This window comes from Hyalella azteca, unplaced genomic scaffold (genome assembly GCF_000764305.2).
Source record: "Hyalella azteca isolate HAZT.00-mixed unplaced genomic scaffold, Hazt_2.0.2 contig12479, whole genome shotgun sequence".
Classification (NCBI taxonomy): domain Eukaryota; kingdom Metazoa; phylum Arthropoda; class Malacostraca; order Amphipoda; family Hyalellidae; genus Hyalella; species Hyalella azteca.
Window position 1 is genome coordinate 279425 of NW_025942437.1, and position 23289 is coordinate 302713.

General features: G+C 39.7%; 1 protein-coding gene across 1 annotated transcript; it reads left to right on the top strand.

Annotated features, from left to right (window-relative positions):
• Positions 1-18166: 18166 nt before the first annotated feature.
• LOC108678335 (YEATS domain-containing protein 4) lies at positions 18167-23170 on the top strand. Its single transcript, XM_018166715.2, has 6 exons — positions 18167-18450; positions 18804-18947; positions 19570-19707; positions 20704-20916; positions 21724-21802; positions 22888-23170. Exons 1-6 carry the CDS (start codon positions 18343-18345, stop codon positions 23052-23054), a joined length of 849 nt encoding a protein of 282 aa, XP_018022204.1. The 5' UTR covers positions 18167-18342; the 3' UTR covers positions 23055-23170.
• Positions 23171-23289: the final 119 nt, after the last annotated feature.

Consider the following 23289-nt stretch of genomic DNA (forward strand, 5'->3'; position numbering starts at 1 on the left):
TACAAGTGTATTTCTTAACCTTATTTGTTTCATCGTTTGTACATTGAACTTTTCAGAAGGCATCTACTATTAGAAAATAAGCTCAGAATTTACATTACAAAATTTCGATAATCACTTCTGATAATATAACACTTCTGATAACGGCAACAGGCCATGGGCCTATTTCTTCAGCGCCGACACTTCTATTCTATTCTATTCTAATATATTTTAGTAAATATTGTATTAGTCTACACTCATTTCCCTAAGAGCTAATAGACTAATAGATCAGGAGAGTTTTGAGAAAATTCTGATATATAAACGGTATTCCGTGTCATATCATCAGAGCTGGGCAGCGCTACTTTGAAATGTAGCGGCCGCTACTGCTACCGCTACATGCTCTAAATGTAGCGGGCGCTCCCGCTACAATCCCGTCCGACTGGAAAGAAGCTCAAGTAACACCATTGTTCAAAAAAGGTGACAAAAGCAGCCCCGGCAACTATCGCCCTGTCAGTCTGACAAGTGTTGTTTGTAAGCTGATGGAATCTGTTGTGAGGGATAGGATTATCGATCACTTGACTGCTCACCATTTATGAACAAGGCACGAAATGGAAAAGAATCGGCGACAGGCCACATCAGGCCTACACTTCAGAGCCGACATCACTATGTTATGTTATGTTATGTTAATTGCTTAAATGTAGCGCCGCTACCGCTACTGAAAATGTAGCAGCCGCTACATGTAGCGTGCTACTGCCCACCTCTGGTAACAACTAACATGTTGACACTAGTAACAGCTAGGCTGAGGTTGCAAAACATTACACCGAAATCTTTCGTACAGTTTAATTCTGTAATTTATATTATATATGTATATTATGTATTTAAAAACCAGCTAGTAGTAGTGCTGGTTTTTAAATAATATTTAATACTATTTAGTAAAATCTAAAAGCTTTATCTATAAAAGTAGCGGTAGCGCTGTAGCGGCAAAACCTCGTATCGCCACTCAAATATGTAGTGGGCGCTACCGCTACAGTTGCTTAAATGTAGCGCCGCTACCGCTACTGAAAATGTAGCGGCCGCTACATGTAGTGCGCTACTGCCCACCTCTGCATATAATCCACTCTCGATTTAGCACCGAGCGGAAATTATTGGACAATTATTATTGACAAATGATGATGCACTACGACACGGGCATCGTCTTCCTCAAGCTTTAGAGGCTGGTTTTGAGACTCGTTAGTGAAACAAAAGTTTTTTCTTCGTTATTCCTTACTTTGTCATTACACGTCTCGTAGAAATTATGTAAACGAATAACATTGTCACAGATCGTCGCCGCAACTTTTCCGTGTTGTCAGGCGGCCACCGACTATGCAGCCAAACGCAGGTGACTATCTTGTTGAAAATAATGATCTGAATGAAGTTTCAAGTGCTATTATTTTATTGCCCTTGGATTTAAATAATTAAAACTTCAGATAACGCAGATAAAACTTGACTTTTATTTCAGTAATGAACATTTAAAAGTGACGCGTTTTAAAAATAGCAAAACCAGCACGAGAGACATTAAAACTGCTTGACGAAACGTTTAGGACACAGCCACAAGAACTAGCGTAGGGAGGGACGCAGTATAGACCTCTGCTTAGCCCTTGCCCACAATTCAATATCTATTCCTTTCCGCTCGTAATCACGCTAGAGGGCATATTAGCCTGTGTGATTAAGTGCCTAAAGCCATAGGGTACGCACACAGTGAAAGCAGGTTGCCAGCGTGCTGGTTACCTGCTCAGGCTGGCGCCTGAAGCCATAGAATACAGAAGCCTATTCGTACAGGTTTTCACTGTGAACACTTACATTATTACCCTATGTTCATTCTTGTGGCAGGTTGGAGCAGGTTGCCCGCGCGGGCAAACCTGCTTTCACTGTGTGCGTACCCTAAAGGTGCCATTTCCTTTCCTGCAAATGAATCAATCAACCAGATGACATCAAGCCGCCGAAGCAACAACCGTGGGCAAATAGCCAAACTGTTGCGTGCTTGTATTAAACACAGCCTGAAGTCTTCGCGACTCTTAAAAATAAGCGCCCGACATAACAGTGCCGTTACGTCACAGCCACTGCTTCATCGCGCTCTACTCCACTGGCAAACGCGCAAACCGCCGTCCCTATAACGCCAGGGAATTGATGAATGCCATGCAGTGTGGTCAGCGGACACTTAGGATAACAGCATGTGTAAGAAGTGATGGTATGGGTTATAAAGCATTGGAGAACAACGTATTGACCGTTAACTATGTGGAGTTGCAGCTTGTCAGTGCTGAAGCAGTGTTGGTTTAAAGTTCGTGTGGTGAGATAGGTCAATTGACTACAGCTGCTTAGGTGCCAGGATGACAATATCTATATCATGTAGATGGTTGATGTCGGCTCCAGGGCTGATTTGAGCGTAAATTTGCTGGTCTACGACTGCGCACCCGAGTGGGGAGGGATTACGCCAGTCCTGCAAATAGCAGCGCATGTTTACGGTGATCCGGCGTGGTCTGCGGCCAGTAAGGCTTACGGCGTGTGTAAGAAGTGATAGTATGGGATAAAATTCTGTGGAGTAGGACCTGTTGACAATTGACTATTTGATTCAGCAGGCTGTGGAGTGTGGTAGGTGTTGCTTAAAGTTGGTGTGGGGAGATGACTCAGTTACCTACAGCTTCTTGGGTGTGAGCTGAGTTTAGTTATTGCATTATAGGGTAGGCGTTGGCGCTAGAGCTTGTTTATGAGCTAAATTTGTGGTGTAGGGCTGCGCTCCCGCGTATGGGCACAATAAGATCGCTAGTGGAGCAACGTAGCTAGGTGAGTTCATTTTAGAACTTTACAGTGGGGCTGACGGAACACCACTGCCCTGCAGAGCTGCCAGCGACTATTTTTTTTTAAACCCAAAATTATACTTCAAAAAACCTAGAAGTGAATAAGGAAAACCTAGATTTCTTCAAACATGTAATTCATAGTAATAAATCCTTATTATTCACATAGGAATGAGTATGGATACATAGGGTTAAACATAAATTGCAATTTAACTTATTTCCAATTTTATTGAACAGTTATTTTACATATTACAATTATCACTCATCCTCATCCCCCTCGTAAAAACAGCTATATCAGCATGTCTTGCATCCACTAATCTACTTTTATATCTCATGTACATGGCTCCATTGCGTAAGTCTTGAAGCAGTAATCTCTGGATTAACGCACGGCCTAGATACGGACTGTTTTGTGGCGGATATCACATTCCCTGCAAGGCTCCGGCGCGCTTCGTCCGACTGGTGCAGAATTTTTTCGCGGTACGGCGGACGATGCTAGGCCATTCGATCGCCGGCTGTTTCTTCTGCGGGCTGATTGGTCTAATAACTCTAATTCAATTGAATCTTTGTCTGCTGGCTTTCGGCTGCATATATGATGGTCCAGAAGTGTTGAAGGCTACGTTCCGGAAGGCAGGAATCATGATGGTCCATTACATCCAGGGCAGTGTCGGTGGTGGTGGTCTTCGGCAGGCGACCCAAAGGTCGCCTGCCGGGTTACGCAGCCGTGCGGGGTACGCAGCCGTGCACCGCCAAATTTGTGCACCAATCAGCCTTGAAAGGAACACCTAGCATATTTCCAGATAACCACCAATCAGCCGCAGATAAAGCCATCCGTTGGTAACCAGCCCGTGACATCATCTTGCTTTAACTGTTAGGAGCTTTACGCGACCACATTCTGAATCGAATAGCCCAGAGAGTAATGACAGTCAACCACTAAACGTTGCATCGAGTCATCACTTCATACCCTGACTTTAGCTCGAACTGTAACTTGCGGACAACGGCCTGCGAGCGATCAGCCCAGCCCAGCTCGCTAGCGGACCTGCATGAATCCTGCCGTGCACCACCAAACGGTCACTTTTAACTCACAACATTCGGGTTGGGTTTCAGAAACCATAGTTCTGTTCCAAAATCTATCGTCCACCGACGAATGACTTCTGAAGCTTCGCTAAATTACGTAACTTTTAGCTCACAGCATCTGGGGTTGGGTTTCAGAAAGCATAGTTCTGTTTCAAAATTTATCGTCCTAAGACGCGTGGGGACGCCTGCCGGAGACCACCACTGCCTTGCATCGAATGGACTATCATGATCCCTTCCCGCAAGAATGTAGCCTATTACACTTTTTGACTGTATCATTATCAGCCGCAAGCCACCAGACAGATCACATCCATTGAATTAGTTGAATCAGCTCACAGGGAAGTAGCCTGACGTAGAATGGCCCAGCATCGTCTGCCAATACGCGAAAAAATTTTACATTATCCGGACGGAGCGCGCCGGAGCCGTCCGTATCTATCCCGAGTGTCGAATCAGCCCACGGTCGAACGACCACGCTTCGTGCGACGATAAATTTTGGAATTGAACTATTCTATCTGAAACCTAACCCCAGATGTTGTGAGCTAAAAGTTTCGTAATTTAGCGAGCTGCAGAAGTCGCTCGTCGAAGGACGATAGATTTTGGAACAGAACTATGCTTTCTGAAACCTAACCCCGGATGTTGTTAGCCGTCTGGTGGAGCACGGCAGGATACATGCAGGTCCACTGGCGAGCTGGGCTGATCGCTCACAGTCCGTTGTCCGCTAGTTACAGTTCGAGCTATAGTCAGGGTATGAAGTGATGGTTCGATGCAACGTAGTGGTGGACAACCATTATTCTCTGGGCTATTCGCTTCAGAATATGGTGGCGTAAAGGGGTCGCCTGCCGAAGACCACCACTGCCCTGGATGTAATGGACCATCACGATTCCTGCCTTTCGGAACGTAGCCTTCAACACTTCAAGCCATCCGTATCTAGGCCGTGGGTCGAACCAGCTTTCGGTCGAACGGCCACTTGTCGAACGACGATAAATTTTGGAACAGAACTATGCTATCTGAAACCTAATCTCAGATGCGGTGAACGTAAAATTACGTAATTTAACGGTGCCCGGAACTGCAGAGCTGGGCAGCGCTACTTTGAAATGTAGCGCCGCTACCGCTACCGCTACATGCTCTAAATGTAGCGGACGCTACTGCTACCGCTACACCCACTAGATTGTAGCGGGCGTTACCGCTACCGCTACAGTAAAATGTAGCGCCGCTACATTAGCCGCTATAATGGCCAAAATTATTGGAAATCTATAAATATTTATTGTTCTGCTATTGGGGTTTACTCATAAACATTTTATGATAATAAAACATTTACAAAACATATCAATGCAACTTTATTGCAATTAACCTAACCAAACTAGTACTGGTTAGATACAGTAAATAAAAGTTAGTTATTTACTTTTTATGTTTTACCTTCCCTGCTGGGATGTCTACTTTAATCCATCAATCTCAAAAATTATCCACATATACGTACATATAAAAAATAAGTCTTTTATTTGTATATATATGTGTATTATTTTTGAGATTGGTAGATTAAAGTAGACATCCATGTAGGGAAGGTGAAACATAAAAATAACTGTGAGCAAACTGAAACATGAAAAAATACCTGTAAATGGTAACAACTTAACAAGTAACAACTAACATGTTGACACTAGTAACAGGCTGTGGGTGACAACATTACACCGAAATCTTTCGTACAGTTTTATTCTGTAATTTATTTTATGTATGTTATAGTATGTATCATTCTGGTTTTTAAATAATATTTAATACTATCAAGTAAAATCTAAAGGCTTTATCAATAAATATAGCGGTAGCGCTGTAGCGGCAAAACCTCGTATTGCTACTTAAATATGTAGCGGGCGCTACTGCTACAATTGCTTAAATGTAGCGGCCGCTACGTGTAGCGCGCTACTGCCCAGCTCTGCCCGGAAGTCATATTCGATCCGCGGCCTGGTGGTGCACGGCAGGTGGTGGTCAAGACCTGAAGAGGACAAAGCCGAGTGGCGCACGGCTGATTGGTGTAGGTCCGGAGAGGTACTGACTAAAACCCGGACCCGGACCGGTCCGCCGGACCCGGACCGAGTGACTAAAACCCGAACCCGGACCGGTCCGGCGGACCAGGTTCAAAAAAATAAAAGGCTGCAAATCATCTGAAACGTCGAGAAAACTTTTAATTTTACATATAAAATTTTGATATTTACTTGGAAAAATTTCGTCGCACCAACATATGAGGGTCACAGAAAAGTTCATTTCTCGATCGAACTAATCGATAGAGAATGTTCTGAAACGTCCAGAAAACATAAAACTTTTTAACGAATTTTTGAAAATTTACTTAGAAAAATTTCACTTCAGGTCCGGGGAGCCCCGGACCATGTGAGTAAAACCCGGACCCATGTGACCAAGCGGCTAAAACTCAACCCCGACTTGTTGTATCGAATTAATTACCTAATTAATAGGTAATTATTCTGAATAAGTATTTTTTCGTATAAATCTTTCGACAAAGTCAATTAATTAAGATAAGTTCGGCTGCTTTTGACTGATTATGGGCCTAATTTTTCCTCTCATTCCTTGAACTTTACGCGCTTTTACAAAACATGTCCAACTTTAGGTGAAATTTTGCGAACGTGTTCGCTTTATGATAGGAATTGCACTACCTTAAATATTGTTAGTTAGCAATGCTTAGCTTTCAGTACATAATGCTTAGTTTTATCTAGCATTTCGTGTTCTAAAAAAAAGCAATCTTTTTATTTCTCATTACATTTTTATTTGTCCTCTTGTAACCAACTTGCCCCTACCTCAGATCCTTCGAACAAATTAATATTGGTAATCAATATTTATTTAGCTTCATTCGTTTCAAGATAGACCGATTCCAAGGTCAATAATATTAGGGTAGCCTACTAGGTCTAGGTATAAGGAGAAAATCGTCGATTATTTTCTGAAATGAAACTCCATTTATATAGTGTATAAATGGATTTTCATTCATTTAAACAATTAAATATGTGAAAATAAAACAAAAAGCGACTGTTTTAACTATATATGTATCTACAAATGCTAAAAACTTTATTAGGAGTTTAAGCGGAAGAATGAGAAACTACTATAGGTTGTGAGTGTGAAATTCGGACATGAAAGCAGAAAAATTGATCCGAGCGACAATTGAATTGAATGCCAAACTTAAAAATTCAAATTTACAAACGTCATATACCAAATGACTTCGAAATAGTTTCACATTAACTTAATCACAGTTGATTACACAATTGCTATGATCATTCTTAGACAAGTCCATTCATGCATAGAATATAGATATCAAATATCACATGACTTTTATTCCTATTAAACATTGGCGCTTGATAAATATGATTATTATGAACTTTGATTCTTTAAATAAGCATTGAATCTTTAGAACTTCATTTCTAACCAGTTCAATCATTTACACTGACGGTATTATGAGCTAAAAGTAAAACATAATATTTAAAAATCAGATATAACGTGAACAAAGAAAGTTGTTCATTAGGGCACAAATAATTATTCATTGGGGCACATTTGACCTTTTCGAAATCAATTACAAAATAATTTTAACCATTAAGTGGTGCGGTCACTTACTACGTAACAATGTAGGCGAATATATACGTACGTTATTGATCAGTTTAATTATAGGTGAAGAATTATTTAATCGAACGATGGACACAAGTAAGAGATGTTTTCGTCATTTTGTCTTTTAACTCAATAGCACCAACATATCTAGCGGCAAGACGATTTTGAGCGTTTGTTGAGACTTCGTAACTGTTATAGCTTTGGTCGACGAAAATTCACACGAATACTGAAATTAGTCACGAGATGATATTAATTAAATCAAAACTTTGTTAAACTGCCATCATAATTATACCGAGCCTCCTTCATGCTAATTTCGGCTAGGACGCAATCAAGAATATAATGAGTTGCCATTTGCCATCAGTTCATTAATTCGCTCAATACTCGAATACAAAAGTAAGCTTCATATATCAACACTGAAGACATTTCATTAAAACTCAGGCCAATATGTATTCAGTACATTGAAAAATGTTGCGATCCTTGCCTCACTCCGACATACTGCAACAAAATAATATTTGCAGTACAATTGAATTTTTTCAAATAAAGTTTCGTTAATGGCGTGTCAGCAAGTTGCACTCAAAGTGTTTGCCCCAGGAAGCAAAAATTGCTTTTATAGAGAGGTTGTTTTGGCGACCACATGAAGAAGCACACGCCAGTTTATCGCTCTCAAGCTTGTGTCATAAATCAATCTTTTGGTCGAGTGCGGGGAACACAGTCAGCATGAGGTGGTAACATTCCTGAGAATATTTAATAATAGTGAGATACGTTCAGTATTATAGAACGCTTTACGTTGCTAATTATTTATCGTTCATATTTGCCATAACAACAGTAAACAAGACGAAGACAATTAAGACATTTTAAATATAAATAAATATATGACAAATTGAAATCTTTTGTAGAGTTACGTATATCGACATGGAGGTATCATATTATAATGCATTTTCTGACCGACATTTCATTATTCTGACCGCCATTATATCCATTTTCTGACCGGCAACGTTTGCTGCTGCAATCAGTCTTGTTCGAGTCAGAACAGCAATTTCCGACATCGACATGTTCGTTCGTACAAAGCTAATACTGTGAGATCAGTGGCATTGAAAAGCGTGGAATTCGTCTTGAAGTTGATGCATTAAGGGGAGCGTCTGCCCCAAAATAAAAAATTTTGACTTTTTATTTTTTTATACTCATCTTAAAGCTTACATTCTGACGCACCTAACGGTACCAAAACCATCTCTGTACGGTGATTTATGCGTTTACGACAGAGCGCGAAAGGGTTAGGGGTGGTGAAGTTCTTCAACATTAAATATAGGCCGAAATTACCGGTAGCACACTTAAATAGCTAGTCTGAACACGCTGTGCTCAAGTTATCCGTCTGCAGTAGTATGGGATGGTTCTTGTGCCGTCGTTCACACCATCCTTGACAGAAATTGAGCTCAAATATCGTCTAGTCTTGCAACCCTGCACCCTTGAATGTCTTTTTCGAGGCGCGCGCGACTTTGTCGGGCCCTACTGAAAAGTTAACTTATTGTCACTGCAAACTTATTTCCTCCTAGAGTTTTCAAGCTACATCAATGAGACATATACCGTTCGATTTGTAAATAAAATATCTAAAACTGGAGGGAGTATTTTTTTTCCAATTTCGTTATAGTTCGGATTTTATTTTGCAAAAAGGAGCCGGCGGGGGTGAAATTGGAAAATTTCGAAACATTTCAGAAAAAATGCCCCCACACTCACAAAAATGAGAAATTCAAAAAACCCTTTCCTCCAGTTGTAGATATGGTCTTTACGCATCGAATGATCTGTGTCTCGATGTTGTAGGTTGAAAATCCTAGGAGGAGATAGATTTTTACAGTACCCCCTTTTTGGCCGTTTTCTAGGAATTTCACGTTTTCTTTCATTTTTTCGAAAAATTCACATGAGCAAAAAAAAAAAAAAAAAAAAACAGAATTCCGTGTTACATACGTGTACCAAATTTTGAATCGATCCGTCTGTTGATATCCCAGATCTTTTTTGGGGCAGACGCTCCCCTTAAAAGCTGAGTATTGTTTGCGAATAATATCTGAGTTCAGGCTATTACTACTCTACAGCATAAGCGTTTGCAAACGTTTACCTAAAATTCGACATGTTTGCTGAGAGCTTATTGCTTAGAACGTATTCAGATTACAAAAAATCATTTATTCTGCAATTGATTTTAGCGACACCTATTTAACGATAAGTGAAGCGATACCTATTTTTCACTAGTCAGGGTCTGGTTTTAATGACTTTGTATGGAGTTCCCAAGATCAGGCATGAAATTTCATTAGGTAAAAGGACGCAAAATTTTCTATAAATGTTTTATGTTCCCTGGACGTTTCATAACATTTTCTATCGAATTTTTTCTGAATTTCTATTATTAAAATGTTGATAAAAATTAGTATTAAACTACTATTAAAACCCATATTGACAGTATTATAGAAATTATTATAAAAATTATTATTGGAAATATTGAAAGTATGAATATAATATTTAATATTATTATAATTGGAATATAATCGTTGAATTTTTATTAGACATATTATTATTACATTTATTATTTAAAATATTATTGAAATTCTTAACAACATTATTATTAACAATATTATTAATAATATAATTGAAATAATTTAAATGATATTTTTAACATTAATTACGATAATAATTTTAATAATCATTTCAATAAAAAGTTCACTAATAATTTTAATGCTTTATACAATAATAATTTTTACATGTATTTAAATAATAATTTTAATAATAAATTCAATAAGAATTTTAATAAAAATTTCAATATAATAATTTTAATAATATTTATTTAATCTTTTCATTAATGATATCGCCTCCTCTTTCAATGTGAACTGTAAGCTTTTTGCCGACGACGCCGTGTTCTTTCGCTCGAGATTTGCGAGCTTTATAATAAATAATAATAATAGCGGTTTCAGCGTTTAGTAGGCCGTAGGCCTGTCGCCGATTCTTAACATCGCAGAACACTCACAGCATTTTGCGGTCTCGAACTCGCAACTCACTGCTACAATTCTGCTGTGCTTAACCGCCCGGCCTCCTTGCCGATTCTGACCAGAAACTGGCGCACAGAGCTGGGATCGAACCCGCGTCTCTCTGCGCTAATTCTAGTACTCTGAACTTTAACCACTGGGCCACCCTGCCCAACCACTGTGCCACCCTGTAGCTTTATCAAATGTTTCACCTTTCTCTTCATTAAGAACGATTTTATATGCATTGTCTTATCAAAACTATCAAGCACTTTAGTAATCTGGAGTGATGTAACTTTCAATATAAAAAAAACGGGACATCACATTACTTGATAAATCGTTGCGTTCTATGCTTAGGGTTAGGTATGTTGATAATAAGTCCCTTGACATGCACTAGCGAGTTATATAGGCAGTCGAAAATTTAAAACTTGACCATATGTTCGGATTACAACTTTGAAAAGTCATGAATATAGCACTTTGTCATGATAAATGGCTTTTTAAATCTGCTTTCGCCCCTCTTGTTCCCCAACATTTTTACAAAACCGCATTCGATTTAACTTGCCACCAGTCCGTTTAGTAATAGAAAGAAGCCATACCGTTTTTATTTGTGTCAAATATTTTAACAAATAGCCAGATGAGTTCAAACAAGATTGATCCAAAATGTCTTTAAAAATTAAATTTCGTCATTTAAAATTAACCAGTATTAATTAGATTTCGAATATTACGCAAGTTTAAGCATTCTGGCATGATAAGCTCATGGCTTCAATTTTTGCCAAGTCAGCAACTATCGCGAGCTGAACTCTTTGCCCTGGCGCACAATCTACCGTTGAACAATTGAAACAGCTAATATTTTTATAGTTTATTCTACTGATAGAGATTATCTCTGCGGTCTGAAAACGGATGCGATATATTTGGTGGTGCACGGCTGCGTACCCGCGACCAGCAGCTGGGCTGGTTGGTCCGTTGTCCGCAAGTTACATTTCGAGCTAAAGTCAGGGTACGAATTGATGATTGACGTTGTTAGCATAATGATCTCATGTGTGGGATTCCATTGCCGGCGAACATCGAGTAAACATCTCTGGTGTCGCTCTCGCAAGATTTATGATCTATAACTGGCGAAATGAAAACCAGCAAGCGTCGCAAAAAAGAAGGCAATACATCCTGGTCCTCCCGCTCTTCCGACGATGAAAGCGTTGCATCGGAACCTTTATCTTCTGGACAACCGGTAAGAAAACATTCTGCTCGTGATAACAAAACCGATCATCATGCTGACGGAAAAGCGATATCCTTAATAGATACTGGTAGTAGTACCAAAATCATCCAGGACAATCACCCTGGAATGAGTGATCAACTTCCTTCCTTGTCTCAAATTACAAGCTCTACAGCCCCCTTAGCTAGCGGTTTAGACCGTTTAGTTGACAGTGTGGGACAGTCATCAGCATCAAGTTTCAGTACTGTTAAAAGACGCAAAAAGGGGAAAACAAACGCCAATTTTGAGGGTTTCCAGTCAATTGCAGACATGGAACTCCGGATGGAAGAGGTTCCAGCCCCAGACACAGTCATTAGTGCTGCTTGTATGCTAGATGAAACTCCCGGAATTGTTGATTTAACTCCATCTACTACTACTACTAGCAAAAACACAACCCAGATCCAGACCTATGAATATGATGAAATTGAAACTGATAGACCTGTAGTGTTAATTGAACCTAGTTCTAATGACCAACCATCCTCAAAATTCTTTTCAAATGATTTGGTGCTGAGCAAAGCTCTAGCCACCTCACCTTTTGGACAAGCTGGCATTTTTCAGATTAAGAAAAACTTAGCCCGCAACCTTCTTGTTGTCATCCTGGAAGCAACTGTAACTTGTTTGCCTGAGCTCCTGTCTGTGACAAAAATAGGTTCCTGGAGTGTGAAGTGCAGACTTCCACATAATCAAACTCACAGTGTTGGAGTGATTGGTCCTTTTGGTGAAGATTTATCTGATGCTGATCTATCTTCGGAGCTGAGTTCTGCTGGCTACCCTGAAGCCACTGCAGAGAGAATCTGTAAGGGCAAGGACAGGACTAAAACGGCAATGTTCAAGGTCAATTTTGCCACTGATACTCTGCCTCCATATATCTACCTGGGCTATCAGCGCTTCAGAGTAGACACTTATGTTGGGAAGCCATGGCAATGCTTCAAATGCCAGCGCTTCTGTCATAATGCGGCTGAATGTAAAAATCCACCACGATGTGTTGGATGTAGTGGTCCACACAATGTCAAGAATTGTCCGAATGCTGGTAATTCAGTCCCAAAATGCTGCAACTGTGGAGGTCCTCACACAGCCAACTATGGTGGATGCCCTCGAATGAAATTTGAGACTCTGGTTGAGCAGACCCGGACAGTCAAAAAAATGTCCTACCGAGATGCTGTCAAGGAGGTTAACAGGACACAGCCTTCTAAAGCTGCTCAGAGACAGTCAGAACTACTGAGTCCTCCTTTACAGATTTCTTCAACTAACCAACAGTCTTCTGACGCATATAATGTACTTAACAAAGCCGGGCATGTGCGGGGCCAGGAAACTCCAACAAGGTCAGTTGCCACCCAAACTTTGGACAGCCATGAGCCTCTTTCAGCTCCATGTGGAGATATTTCTGTTGCAAAATTAATAGAGCTGCTCTCAAAGGTTTTATGCTTGTGTGGCAATACTGCCAATATTGATATTGTTGAGGCAGTAACAAGGATTGCTGAAGAGACATTCAAAACCACAAACCTGCCCACTCTTCCTCTACACGAGTCTGATGCCTTTGATGAACCAGCTCCTGAATTGCATGCTATTACACCTTGCGAGCTGGAACCTGTGGAGACAAGCCCTGAGATTATGGACTCTGAGCCAGAGCAGTCACCCATAATAGGTGGACAGTACCTGCTAAGAAAGACCAAACAACTCAGTAAACCCCAGCTCACCGCAACACACAGTGGTAAGGTCACCAAACGTCCAACAGCATGTGTCTCTGTCAGTTCTGGCCTCAGGAATGCAGCTCTGTCATCCTTGGATGACAATACTATTATCCAACCCTCCCCTATCATTGGAGGCCAGTTTCTGCAGCGGAGGGATGCCATGGTGAAGAAACCTGACTCTGTTCCATTTCATGATGGTAAATTATATGCTGCAAGAGGTAAAAACCAAGGGGGGAAATACAAAGGCTCATCAACACAGGAAGATAATCTCAAATGCCTATCCAAAAAGAAATAAAAATTGAACAATGGAACTGCCATAGCCTAACAAATAAACTAAGTAACTTTAAGCTGCATATATACACTACCAAACCCCATGTAATTTGCTTATGCGAAACTTGGCTGGATCAGAATGCAGAACCTCATTTCATAGGTTACTCAGCAGTATTCAAGCATAGAGATGGAGGCCAGGGAGGTGGAGGTTTGGCCATGCTAATCCGTAATGACATCCCATTTCTTGAAATACCTCTTCAACCTTTCCCGGCTGGTGCCCTGGAAGTTCAGGGTTTGAAGGTGTTCCTGAAGAATAACTCATCTCTCTCTATCCTGAATATATACAATCCTAATCAACCTATTACTTTTAATGAATTCCAACACTTTTTCCAACAATTAGGTCATTCAGCTATTGTTGTTGGAGACTTCAATGCTCACCACCCCATGTGGGAGCCAACCAAGGTGCCTAACACTACTGGTAGAAACTTGATGGAGGTCCTACTACGTAACCCAATGCTAGCCCTGCTTACACCTCCTGACCTGCCCACATATTTCAATACCTATCATAACTCATTCTCTACTCTCGATCTTACCATCATTTCATCAAACCTGCAGCCTCTTTCCTTTACCTCTACTGAACCTGATATGGGCAGTGACCATTACCCTGTCCTCACCTCTGTCGGAGTGGAACCTACCACTATCCAGTACAGGCGCCGCCCTGCATGGTTGTTTGAAGCAGGATCTTGGGCGACCTGGTATTCTGCACTGCCTCAGGCTAATGATGACCTTCCCCATGATCTTCCCCTTAGTCTCAAGAGCTTTGTGGAAAATATAGTCTCAGCTAGCACTGAAGCATTCCCACAAAGCAAAGAAGCCATAACTGCCAAGTATAATAAGGTCTGGTGGACCCAAGCATGTGCTGATGCAGTTAATACAAGTAGAGCAGCAAAGTCACTACTTATTTCCCAGCCTTCACAGGAGAATCTTATTAATTTCAAGCGATCCCAGGCAAAAGTCAAGTGGGAGGTTAAGGCAGCCAAGAAGGCCTCATGGAAGAAGTTTTGTAACACCATAACCTCTGACACCCCAATTACCATTTTGTGGAATAGGATAAGAAAACTCCAGACTCCATTTACATGCAAGTCACATCCTTTTCTGAAGCCTAATTTAATTCTCTCTGACCCTGCTTCCAAGGTGGAAGCCTTGGCAGAACATTATGAGCAGGTACTCTCCTCACCAACCCCCACACCTTATCCTAACCATATTATACTCCCTCTGGCTTTTGCTTTGAATTCTGAACTTTGTTCTCCTCTCAATGACCCATTCACACTGTATGAATTGGAAACATGCCTGACTTATCTTAAGAATACATCTCCTGGTCTTGATCGCATACATAATAAACATCTCTCCCACCTTCCTCCTGACTATAAGTTATGGTTGCTGAGGCTCTTTAATAAGAGCTTTGAGTCTGGGACAGTTCCACACGAGTGGAAGACAGCATTAATAATTCCCATTCCCAAGCCCAACAAGGCACTTACTTCTACCAACTCTTACCGTCCAATCTCCTTGCTATCCTGTGTCGCCAAACTAATGGAACAGTTGATAAATAAACGCTTGCAATTCTTTCTTGAGCAAAATAATTCATTTAGGTCTAGTCAGGGAGGCTTCAGACCTCGCTTAGCTGCAATTGACCAAATAGCCCGTCTAGACACTGCAATTCGGAATAGCCTCAGGACAAAGTCTGTACTCGCTGTTGTCTTCTGTGATTTCAGTAATGCATTTGACACAATCTGGCACAATGGCCTTTTGTACAAGCTGAGTAGATGTGGAGTACAGGGAAGGTTGCTGCGCTGGCTCAGAGATTACTTGTCAGACAGAACTTTCAAAGTCTTCTTTGAAGGTGAGTATTCTACATTGCACAGGATTAAGGCTGGTGTCCCGCAGGGAGCCATTTTGTCTCCGCTTCTTTTTAATGTTGTAATGAGTGACATCCCTTCCGTCCCAGGTGTGCACTGTACAGAGTATGCAGATGATGTAGCCTTCTTTTCCTCTGATGTTGACATTGCCCAAGCAACAGCACGACTCCAGACACAACTTTCAGCTTTTTATACCTGGTCTCAACAGTGGGGACTGAAACTGAATCTTCTTAAAACTAAATGCATGTTTTTCACAAATAGAAATGTTACTCCTCTGCCCTTACACATTGATGGACAACCAATTGAGATAGTATCAAAATACAAATATCTTGGTGCAGTCTTGGATGCACCTAGACTGCGGTGGAGTGCACAAGTTGAATCCTTGATGACTTCATGCTTACCAATCATCAATTTACTCCGATCCATCTCGCACAGAGAATGGGGTGCTGATCGCACACTGCTCATCCAACTGTACAGGACTCTCATCCTCAGTCGTTTAGATTATGCTGCTCCTCTTTACGCATTAACTCTTGTAGCTCAAGCTCCAGGCCAGGATAATATAAAAATGAACTTCAAGCAACTGTGCTTCAATTATCCAACACCGGCGAGAACTGCTCCAAGCTAACTAACGTTAGTTGAACTTACAGTTTGCTACTATCAAAGTCGAACTCTTGTAGCTCCAGGCCAGGACAATGTATAAATGAATTTCAGGCCACTGTGCTTCACTTATCCAACCTACAATGCCTTCTCTAACTCTCCTAGTCAGCGCATAGGTGCTTATACACGGGGCTATTAGTTGCGTCTACTACAGTTTTGCAGGCCGAGATCCTATACACGAGTATAGTGTTTTCGGTACACTGCGCCCGCGACAGTGCAACGTGTAAAGGTTTTGCACGGTGGAGGCATGCGAGGGCACGACAGCAGTGGGCGAGAGAGAGAACGACGCAGCTGAACTCGGTATGACGGCCGGGCCGCTACTGAGCGGCGTGGCTGGCACTGGCTGGTGGGCCGTATGTCTTTAGGTTGTCAGTACTCGGCGCTGGTCAGTGCTGGTTGCATTGGAAGAGAGTGTGCAAGGATTAGAATTTACATTCTTGTGAATAGAATCTTGTGCCTCGCAACCAAAGTGACTAATTTTTTATACATTTGCTGGAATCTTGCGCGATTTGCAGCCTAATTGGGCAATGGGCACTTGTGTTAACAATTAGATGGAGCCTGGGGGTAATTCATCTTGCGGTTGCGGGAATCTAGCAGCTCAAAAATATAAGGGAATTTCTGGTTGCAGCTCTAATCAGTCTAATGCAATGGTAAATGACTAAATCAGTAAATGGTACTTGCCCTACTTGGTAGATTATTTAGATACTTGGTAGATTATTTATATTCCAAGCCATGATGCCTGTAGTGAGCAACAAAATATCTTTAATAATCATCAAAACTTCAAAAGAAGACTTTGCCAAGATATTTTTCTTTTAATCTTTTGTTACATGTATTTATGACAATATATCTTGATGATTTTGGTAGTACTGGTAACTAATCCTCAATAATACTGGCTAAGTTTTGGGCTAAAGAATAAGAACATGATCTTGGCAAAACAATTGCCAAAATCTGCATCACGGCCTACCTAGTTGACTTTCCTCGCTCCTTCATGAGTTTATCCTGTTCCTGCATAGTCCACACATTCTCCAAATATTGATTTTGACTCTCCAAATTCAGTTAAGGAAGATGCAGGCTTTGAGGCAGAAAATTGTTTATAGCAAATAGTTCAATTGTCTCATTGTTAATATTTAATAAACAAATAGTCACATGGTGTATTTATTTCTAAATGTTTTTTGGTACATGTCTACATGGCATCATTTATTAGCTTGGATTAGGAAAAAGGCTCTTTCTTAAATTCATCATCATCATTATTGTCTTCCTAATCTTACCTTTAGTGCAATTGCAGTTATTCATGGGAGCAGTCATTCCTGGCCCCTTCAAAGTAGCATAATATCATTTTGATTTATCCATCTCCTGTTTGCAGTTTGCTTATGTCCTCATGGTGGCAAATGAGGGTTTTTTTAGGCTTGGTTTAAAATTTTGTATGATAACCAATTAAATAGAGGTAAATACTGGAGAAAGGGAAGACAACTCATAGGGAAGGTTGACAAAAAACTTACTCATTTGAAATTTGACATAGCATACCGTAAACTGGGCCCTGGGGTAACTTAGACCACTTTTTTTTTTTAAATGATGCCATTTTTTTACTAGATAAGTTAAACTTAAATTGAAACATGCAAAATACAGATCTATACTCTAGCTTCACTCACCATAAATTGCTGGCTCCTGCCTCTCATAGTTTTGATAAATTGGAGGGGGTACTCTGAGAGGCTTTAAAAAATAGCTTTTTTTCATGGGTCACATTTTTAATTTTTTAACCAATTAGATATGCAAACTTTTTTAATCTTTCTATTGTGTTATGTAGCCTCAGTATTAGGCCTTTAATGCCCATTGACAGAATTTTTCTATGTCAAATAGTTTATGAGTTTTGGGGGTGTTTGTTAAAAAAACCAAAAGTGGTCTAAGTTACCCCGGGAGTCTAAGTTACCCCAGTTTACGGTATGCAACTTGTGTGACCATGTGATGTGATGTATGTGGGCAATTTCATTTGTACCCTTGCCTAATTAACATCTATCATGGAAATAGGGAAAATTTTAATGTTTTCATTCAAAATGACTGACTTTATTTACTTATAACTACATTTATAACATGTTTTGTGATTGTTACAGAGACAGACAAGGCTTTACAAAAATGACTTCAGTGTTATCCCAATCACAGTCAAGTGATTATGGGCCAGACTGTGGTGGAAGGTTGAAGGTAAGCATTCATGATAGCAATGTGAAGAGAAAAGCTAATTTGCCAATCATCCCAAACAGTAAATTTGAAATATTTTTCTGGTTGTACAAGGTGCAGACTGAGACCATCATCCAAAAGATTCACATAGAGCATGTTTTGATTACAATGCTAGAAGACGATTGATCATCCTGTTCCTGGCACCCATATTAATCAGTGCTTCATGATGGCCTATTAATGACATTGACCTCATCTAGAAATTACAATTTGTTTGAAAATCATATTGAATGTTAAATTTTAATTTCATATTTTAAAATGTTTTTGATAGTAATTTTTGTTTACTAAGACATTTGATCATTTGGATCCTTTTTGTGCAGGGTGTGAGCATTATGAAACCCATTGTGTATGGAAACATTGCTCGTTATTTTGGTAAGAAGCGAGAAGAAGATGGACACACACATGAGTGGACTGTGTACCTGAAGCCTTACCTCAATGAAGATATGTCTACTTATGTCAAAAAAGTCTGGTATTTATTAATACAATTAACATTGCTTCCATTATATTTTCAGCTTGGATTTTGGAAAATGTAAAGTGGGGTTCTGTGCTTACTGCTTAGAATTTTGAGATTCTGAAATGAATATAATGTACTTCATAGTTTGTGTACATTGATTTGTTTATGCCTGAATTCAAGTTTGTCAATGAAGGTTTTGCCATTTCAAATTTTTTGATTTAAGACTATGTTAGCACTTGAATGAAAGTTTTAGGACATTTCAATGCTTATGATTCTTTTCACCTTGAATATATGATAACTGTCATGTGCAACAATTCTTGAATAAGGCTAACTATGTACCATGAAACGAGGTGACTTGGACTATCGACAGGCTGACTTGGACCATTTTTAGCGCCACCTTTTTGTGATGCAAATAGTCACATAGTAGTATATATATAAAATATATCTCTTAATTGCATTTGTAGGTTATCTCATGGTACTTTAAGAAGCCATCAATACAATTTTTCTAAGGTAAATAATTTTTCAGTGTAGGGTTTTCTTTCCTTAAATGTCAAAACAGTCCAAGTCCAAATCACTCTGTTTACATTAATAATTTAAGAATCTAATAAGTAATAGATTACAATGTGCTGCAGGTACAATTCAAACTACATGACAGCTACGCAAATCAAACTAGGGTAGTGACTCGTCCTCCATATGAAGTAACAGAAACTGGCTGGGGAGAGTTTGAAATTGTCATCAAAATTCATTTCCAAGATCCAAATGAGCGACCAGTGAGTTATTGTATTTTTTCTTGAGCAGTCAGTTAAGGTATTTGTGATGTAGGTACACATTGGTTTCTTGAGGGAGCAGAGGAGGTGTTTGTGTGTGGCATTTCCACAAGTTTTCTGTTAGTTTTACTTAAGGGCATCTGATTGTAGTCATTGATGTTGGCTACTGAATGTGAAATAAGAAGTAGAAGCTTGAGATGAAATGAGTGCATATAAAGCCTTAAACCATATGTTTGTTGTTCATACTTGTGAGAAGCCAAAGTTTCCTACTATTCCTACTATTGCCATGCTTCATTCACAATGAAAAAATTCTCAGGAAGATATCAATCAAGATTTCAAAAATATACCAATGGTAAATTTTGATTTTAATCTTTTATATTTTTTTGGGGAATTGCTGTAAATAAAGCATTATTGTATAAATAAGAACTGCTCTTGCATAGGCCACCATAACCCAATATGTCCCATTATGCGCTAGCAGGTGTCCTGGTATCTTTGATGGTCGGATAATACACGGTTATGTTATGTGATATTTGAACACGTTAAAGCTGGCAATTATCATAGTTACTTTATAATCCAACGATTCACCTCATTCTGAAATGTATAGCTATTCATCCTCCTGTTTGCATTGGCCATTCCTATTAGTTAATTGGTTTTGTTTCTTTAAATAGTTTACTTTCTTTACTTTAGACTGACTACGTGTCTTGTGAAAAAATATTTCTATGTATATCACTGTTATTTATTGACTTGTGCATTGTATTTGTCATCTAATTAACATATCAACACGATCAGATCAAGTATTCCTTTGTTTGAAACTAAATCAGTTGATCAACTAATTTTTTTTAATATCCATTTAATTTGTACACCATTTTAGTTTGTACCATTGCAAATGTTTCACCATAACCTAATCGTTAGTATCAAATGAAAATTTAAATCAGAGGTAATTAAATAATTCCAGCTATGCATAATAGATATGAATCATGACTCATCTCTTCATTCCAGGTGACTATATACCACATACTCAAGTTATTCCAATCAAGCCCGGGCACTTGCTCCACCATCACTTCCATATTGCCTGCCACTGCTCCACTCTCATCCACTCCTCCATCTCCTGCTCTATCCTCTCCCGCCGCCCCTTCCACCGCCTCAGACGGGAGCGTCGTCCCCAGCAGGAAAATCCTGGTGGCAGAGTCGTATGAAGAGCTCGTCTTCCAGGCTAGTGGGAGCAACGACTAACTTATCCTTAGCTGTATAAAAAATCTTTTATATGCATTATTATGAGTAATAATTAGTTAAATTATTAAGAGCTCGTCTTCCAGGCTAGTGGGAGCAACGACTAACTTGTCACCAGCTGTAGAAAAATCTTTTATATGCATTATTATGAGTAATAATGCCTTAAATTATGAAGAGCTCGTCTTCCAGGCTAGTGGGAGCAACGACTAACTTGTCACCAGCTGTAGAAAAATCTTTTATATGCATTATTATGAGTAATAATGCCTTAAATTATGAAGAGCTCGTCTTCCAGGCTAGTGGGAGCAACGACTAACTTGTCACCAGCTGTAAAAAAATCTTTTATTTGCATTATTATGAGTAATAATTCGTTAAATTATGAAGAGCTCGTCTTCCAGGCTAGTGGTAGCAACGACTAGCTAACTCGTCCTTAGCTGTACACCTACTTTCTTGAATTACATGCAGTTTGGTTGTACCGTATACCAACCTTCTAGTACTCTCAGCAGGCTAGTTGTGCGTGAAAAAATATCTTTTATATGCATTATTATGAGTAATAATGCCTTAAATTAGAGATCTAATTGAATTTAACATCAAAATTTAAAGTGAACAGTAACGAGTGCAATCGAGCGGTTGAACTTGTGAGTTCTCCTTTTCGTACACTGAAGCTGGAATGCAATTAAAATGTTTCAGAGCCATGCTACTCGGCCCAATCAATTTCTTTATAAAATATGTAGTAGATGATGAATATCTTTTTATACATCCCACTTGGTTCTAAAATAAGAAAATTTTCAGGAGCCATCGGCGCTGATGCAGCAGCTGCTGCAGAACTGTTCACAGCTGTCGCTCTCCGATCACCGCCACTACACTGATTGTGAGTCATAGTTTCTGACAGGAACGAATACGATACAGTATAAAAGTGAGCGAGACAGACTCTTCCCAAATATTACTTGACCCAATGACGTCACTCGAGGGTGAGTTCCATTGCATTCCCAGTTTGCGGGCACGCGAATTTTCTGAATAATGAAGCATAGTAATATATAACTCACCTTGGACCCGCAATCTCCATAGCGTCTATTCTTGGGTTAAGGGGCTCGTTTACCTCTTCAGCAAGAGAGCTTGAATGGTATTGAAAAGCTTCTTTGCTCTTTCTTGCTTTAGCCACTGTAGGAGTAACCCTTCCGTCGAACTCAAAACATCCGTGGCTTACTTCCAATATGCAGAAGTCAGTGCATTAATTCGCCCGGAACGGATTTCTGTGATGTTCTCTTGACTATTTGAAAAAATTCATTTGCATTCCATAGCTAACCCTCAATCTACTGCTTGTGTGTAAAAGGCATCATCGCCCTTAAATGAAATGTTGTTTGGGTGTTGAGGGAGCCCACCAGAGCCCCATTTGAAGGGGAGTTAAACCTTTCATTCATATTAATACTAATTATTAATTATACTCATTATGGTGTACTTTTCAAATCAGAACTTCGTTACCTTTCATTGAGCAACCGATGTTTCCTAAGCTATTTAACAAAACGAAGGTAATGACGACAGAGAACTCAGTTTGTGTTATTCAATAAGTATGTATGTGAGTTCAGTTACTACAGAGTGCGATTGAAACGTGTAACGACATTCAAGTTGCGTGTTCAAGCAGCGTTTAACCTTGACCGGATTAGCTGAACTGACTCCTCCTTTCAAGATAAATGTTAATATAGTTTGTCACGGGTAAGCGTAATGGCGTCGTCTAGTTCTCACAATCGTGATGCTAAATCAGCGTGTACTAATTTATCAATTCGTTGAGCGTTAAGTAGTATCGAGGATGTTGAGTAGAATAGAATGATATTCCAGAAGCAGAACTTCCAGAATATTATGAGCAGAATTCACCAAGATCCTTGCCAATTGAAAGTAATCGTTTTACATTTGATTTTTATATAATAACGATTGTTCACTAGATTTTTATTTTTACAGTCGAATCTAAGAAGAGGAAGACTTTGGAAAACATCGCCATTGGTAAAGAGAAAGTTAGTCAAGAACTCACGGATCTACGAGCCAAAATACAACTAGCAAAAGAGACGCTCGCTGACTTCAAGGAAAAGTTTGCAAAGGCCCAGTCTGAAATTGCCTCTGACGCGTGATGTTACTGGGACAGGGTAATTATATACTTGATCGACGCTCAATATATTGTAACCGTTCTAGCACCGCCTGAATGACTCACCACTGCGTGCAGTAATTTAATACATTTTGAGACCACTGCGATATTTGAATATCCATCTATGTCTCTGAATCGTCTAAGCGACATATTCATTTTGATAAAGAAATGTTTCGATTCCATCTAACTTGCACTGTGTAGGTCTCAAATTTAGAATCGGA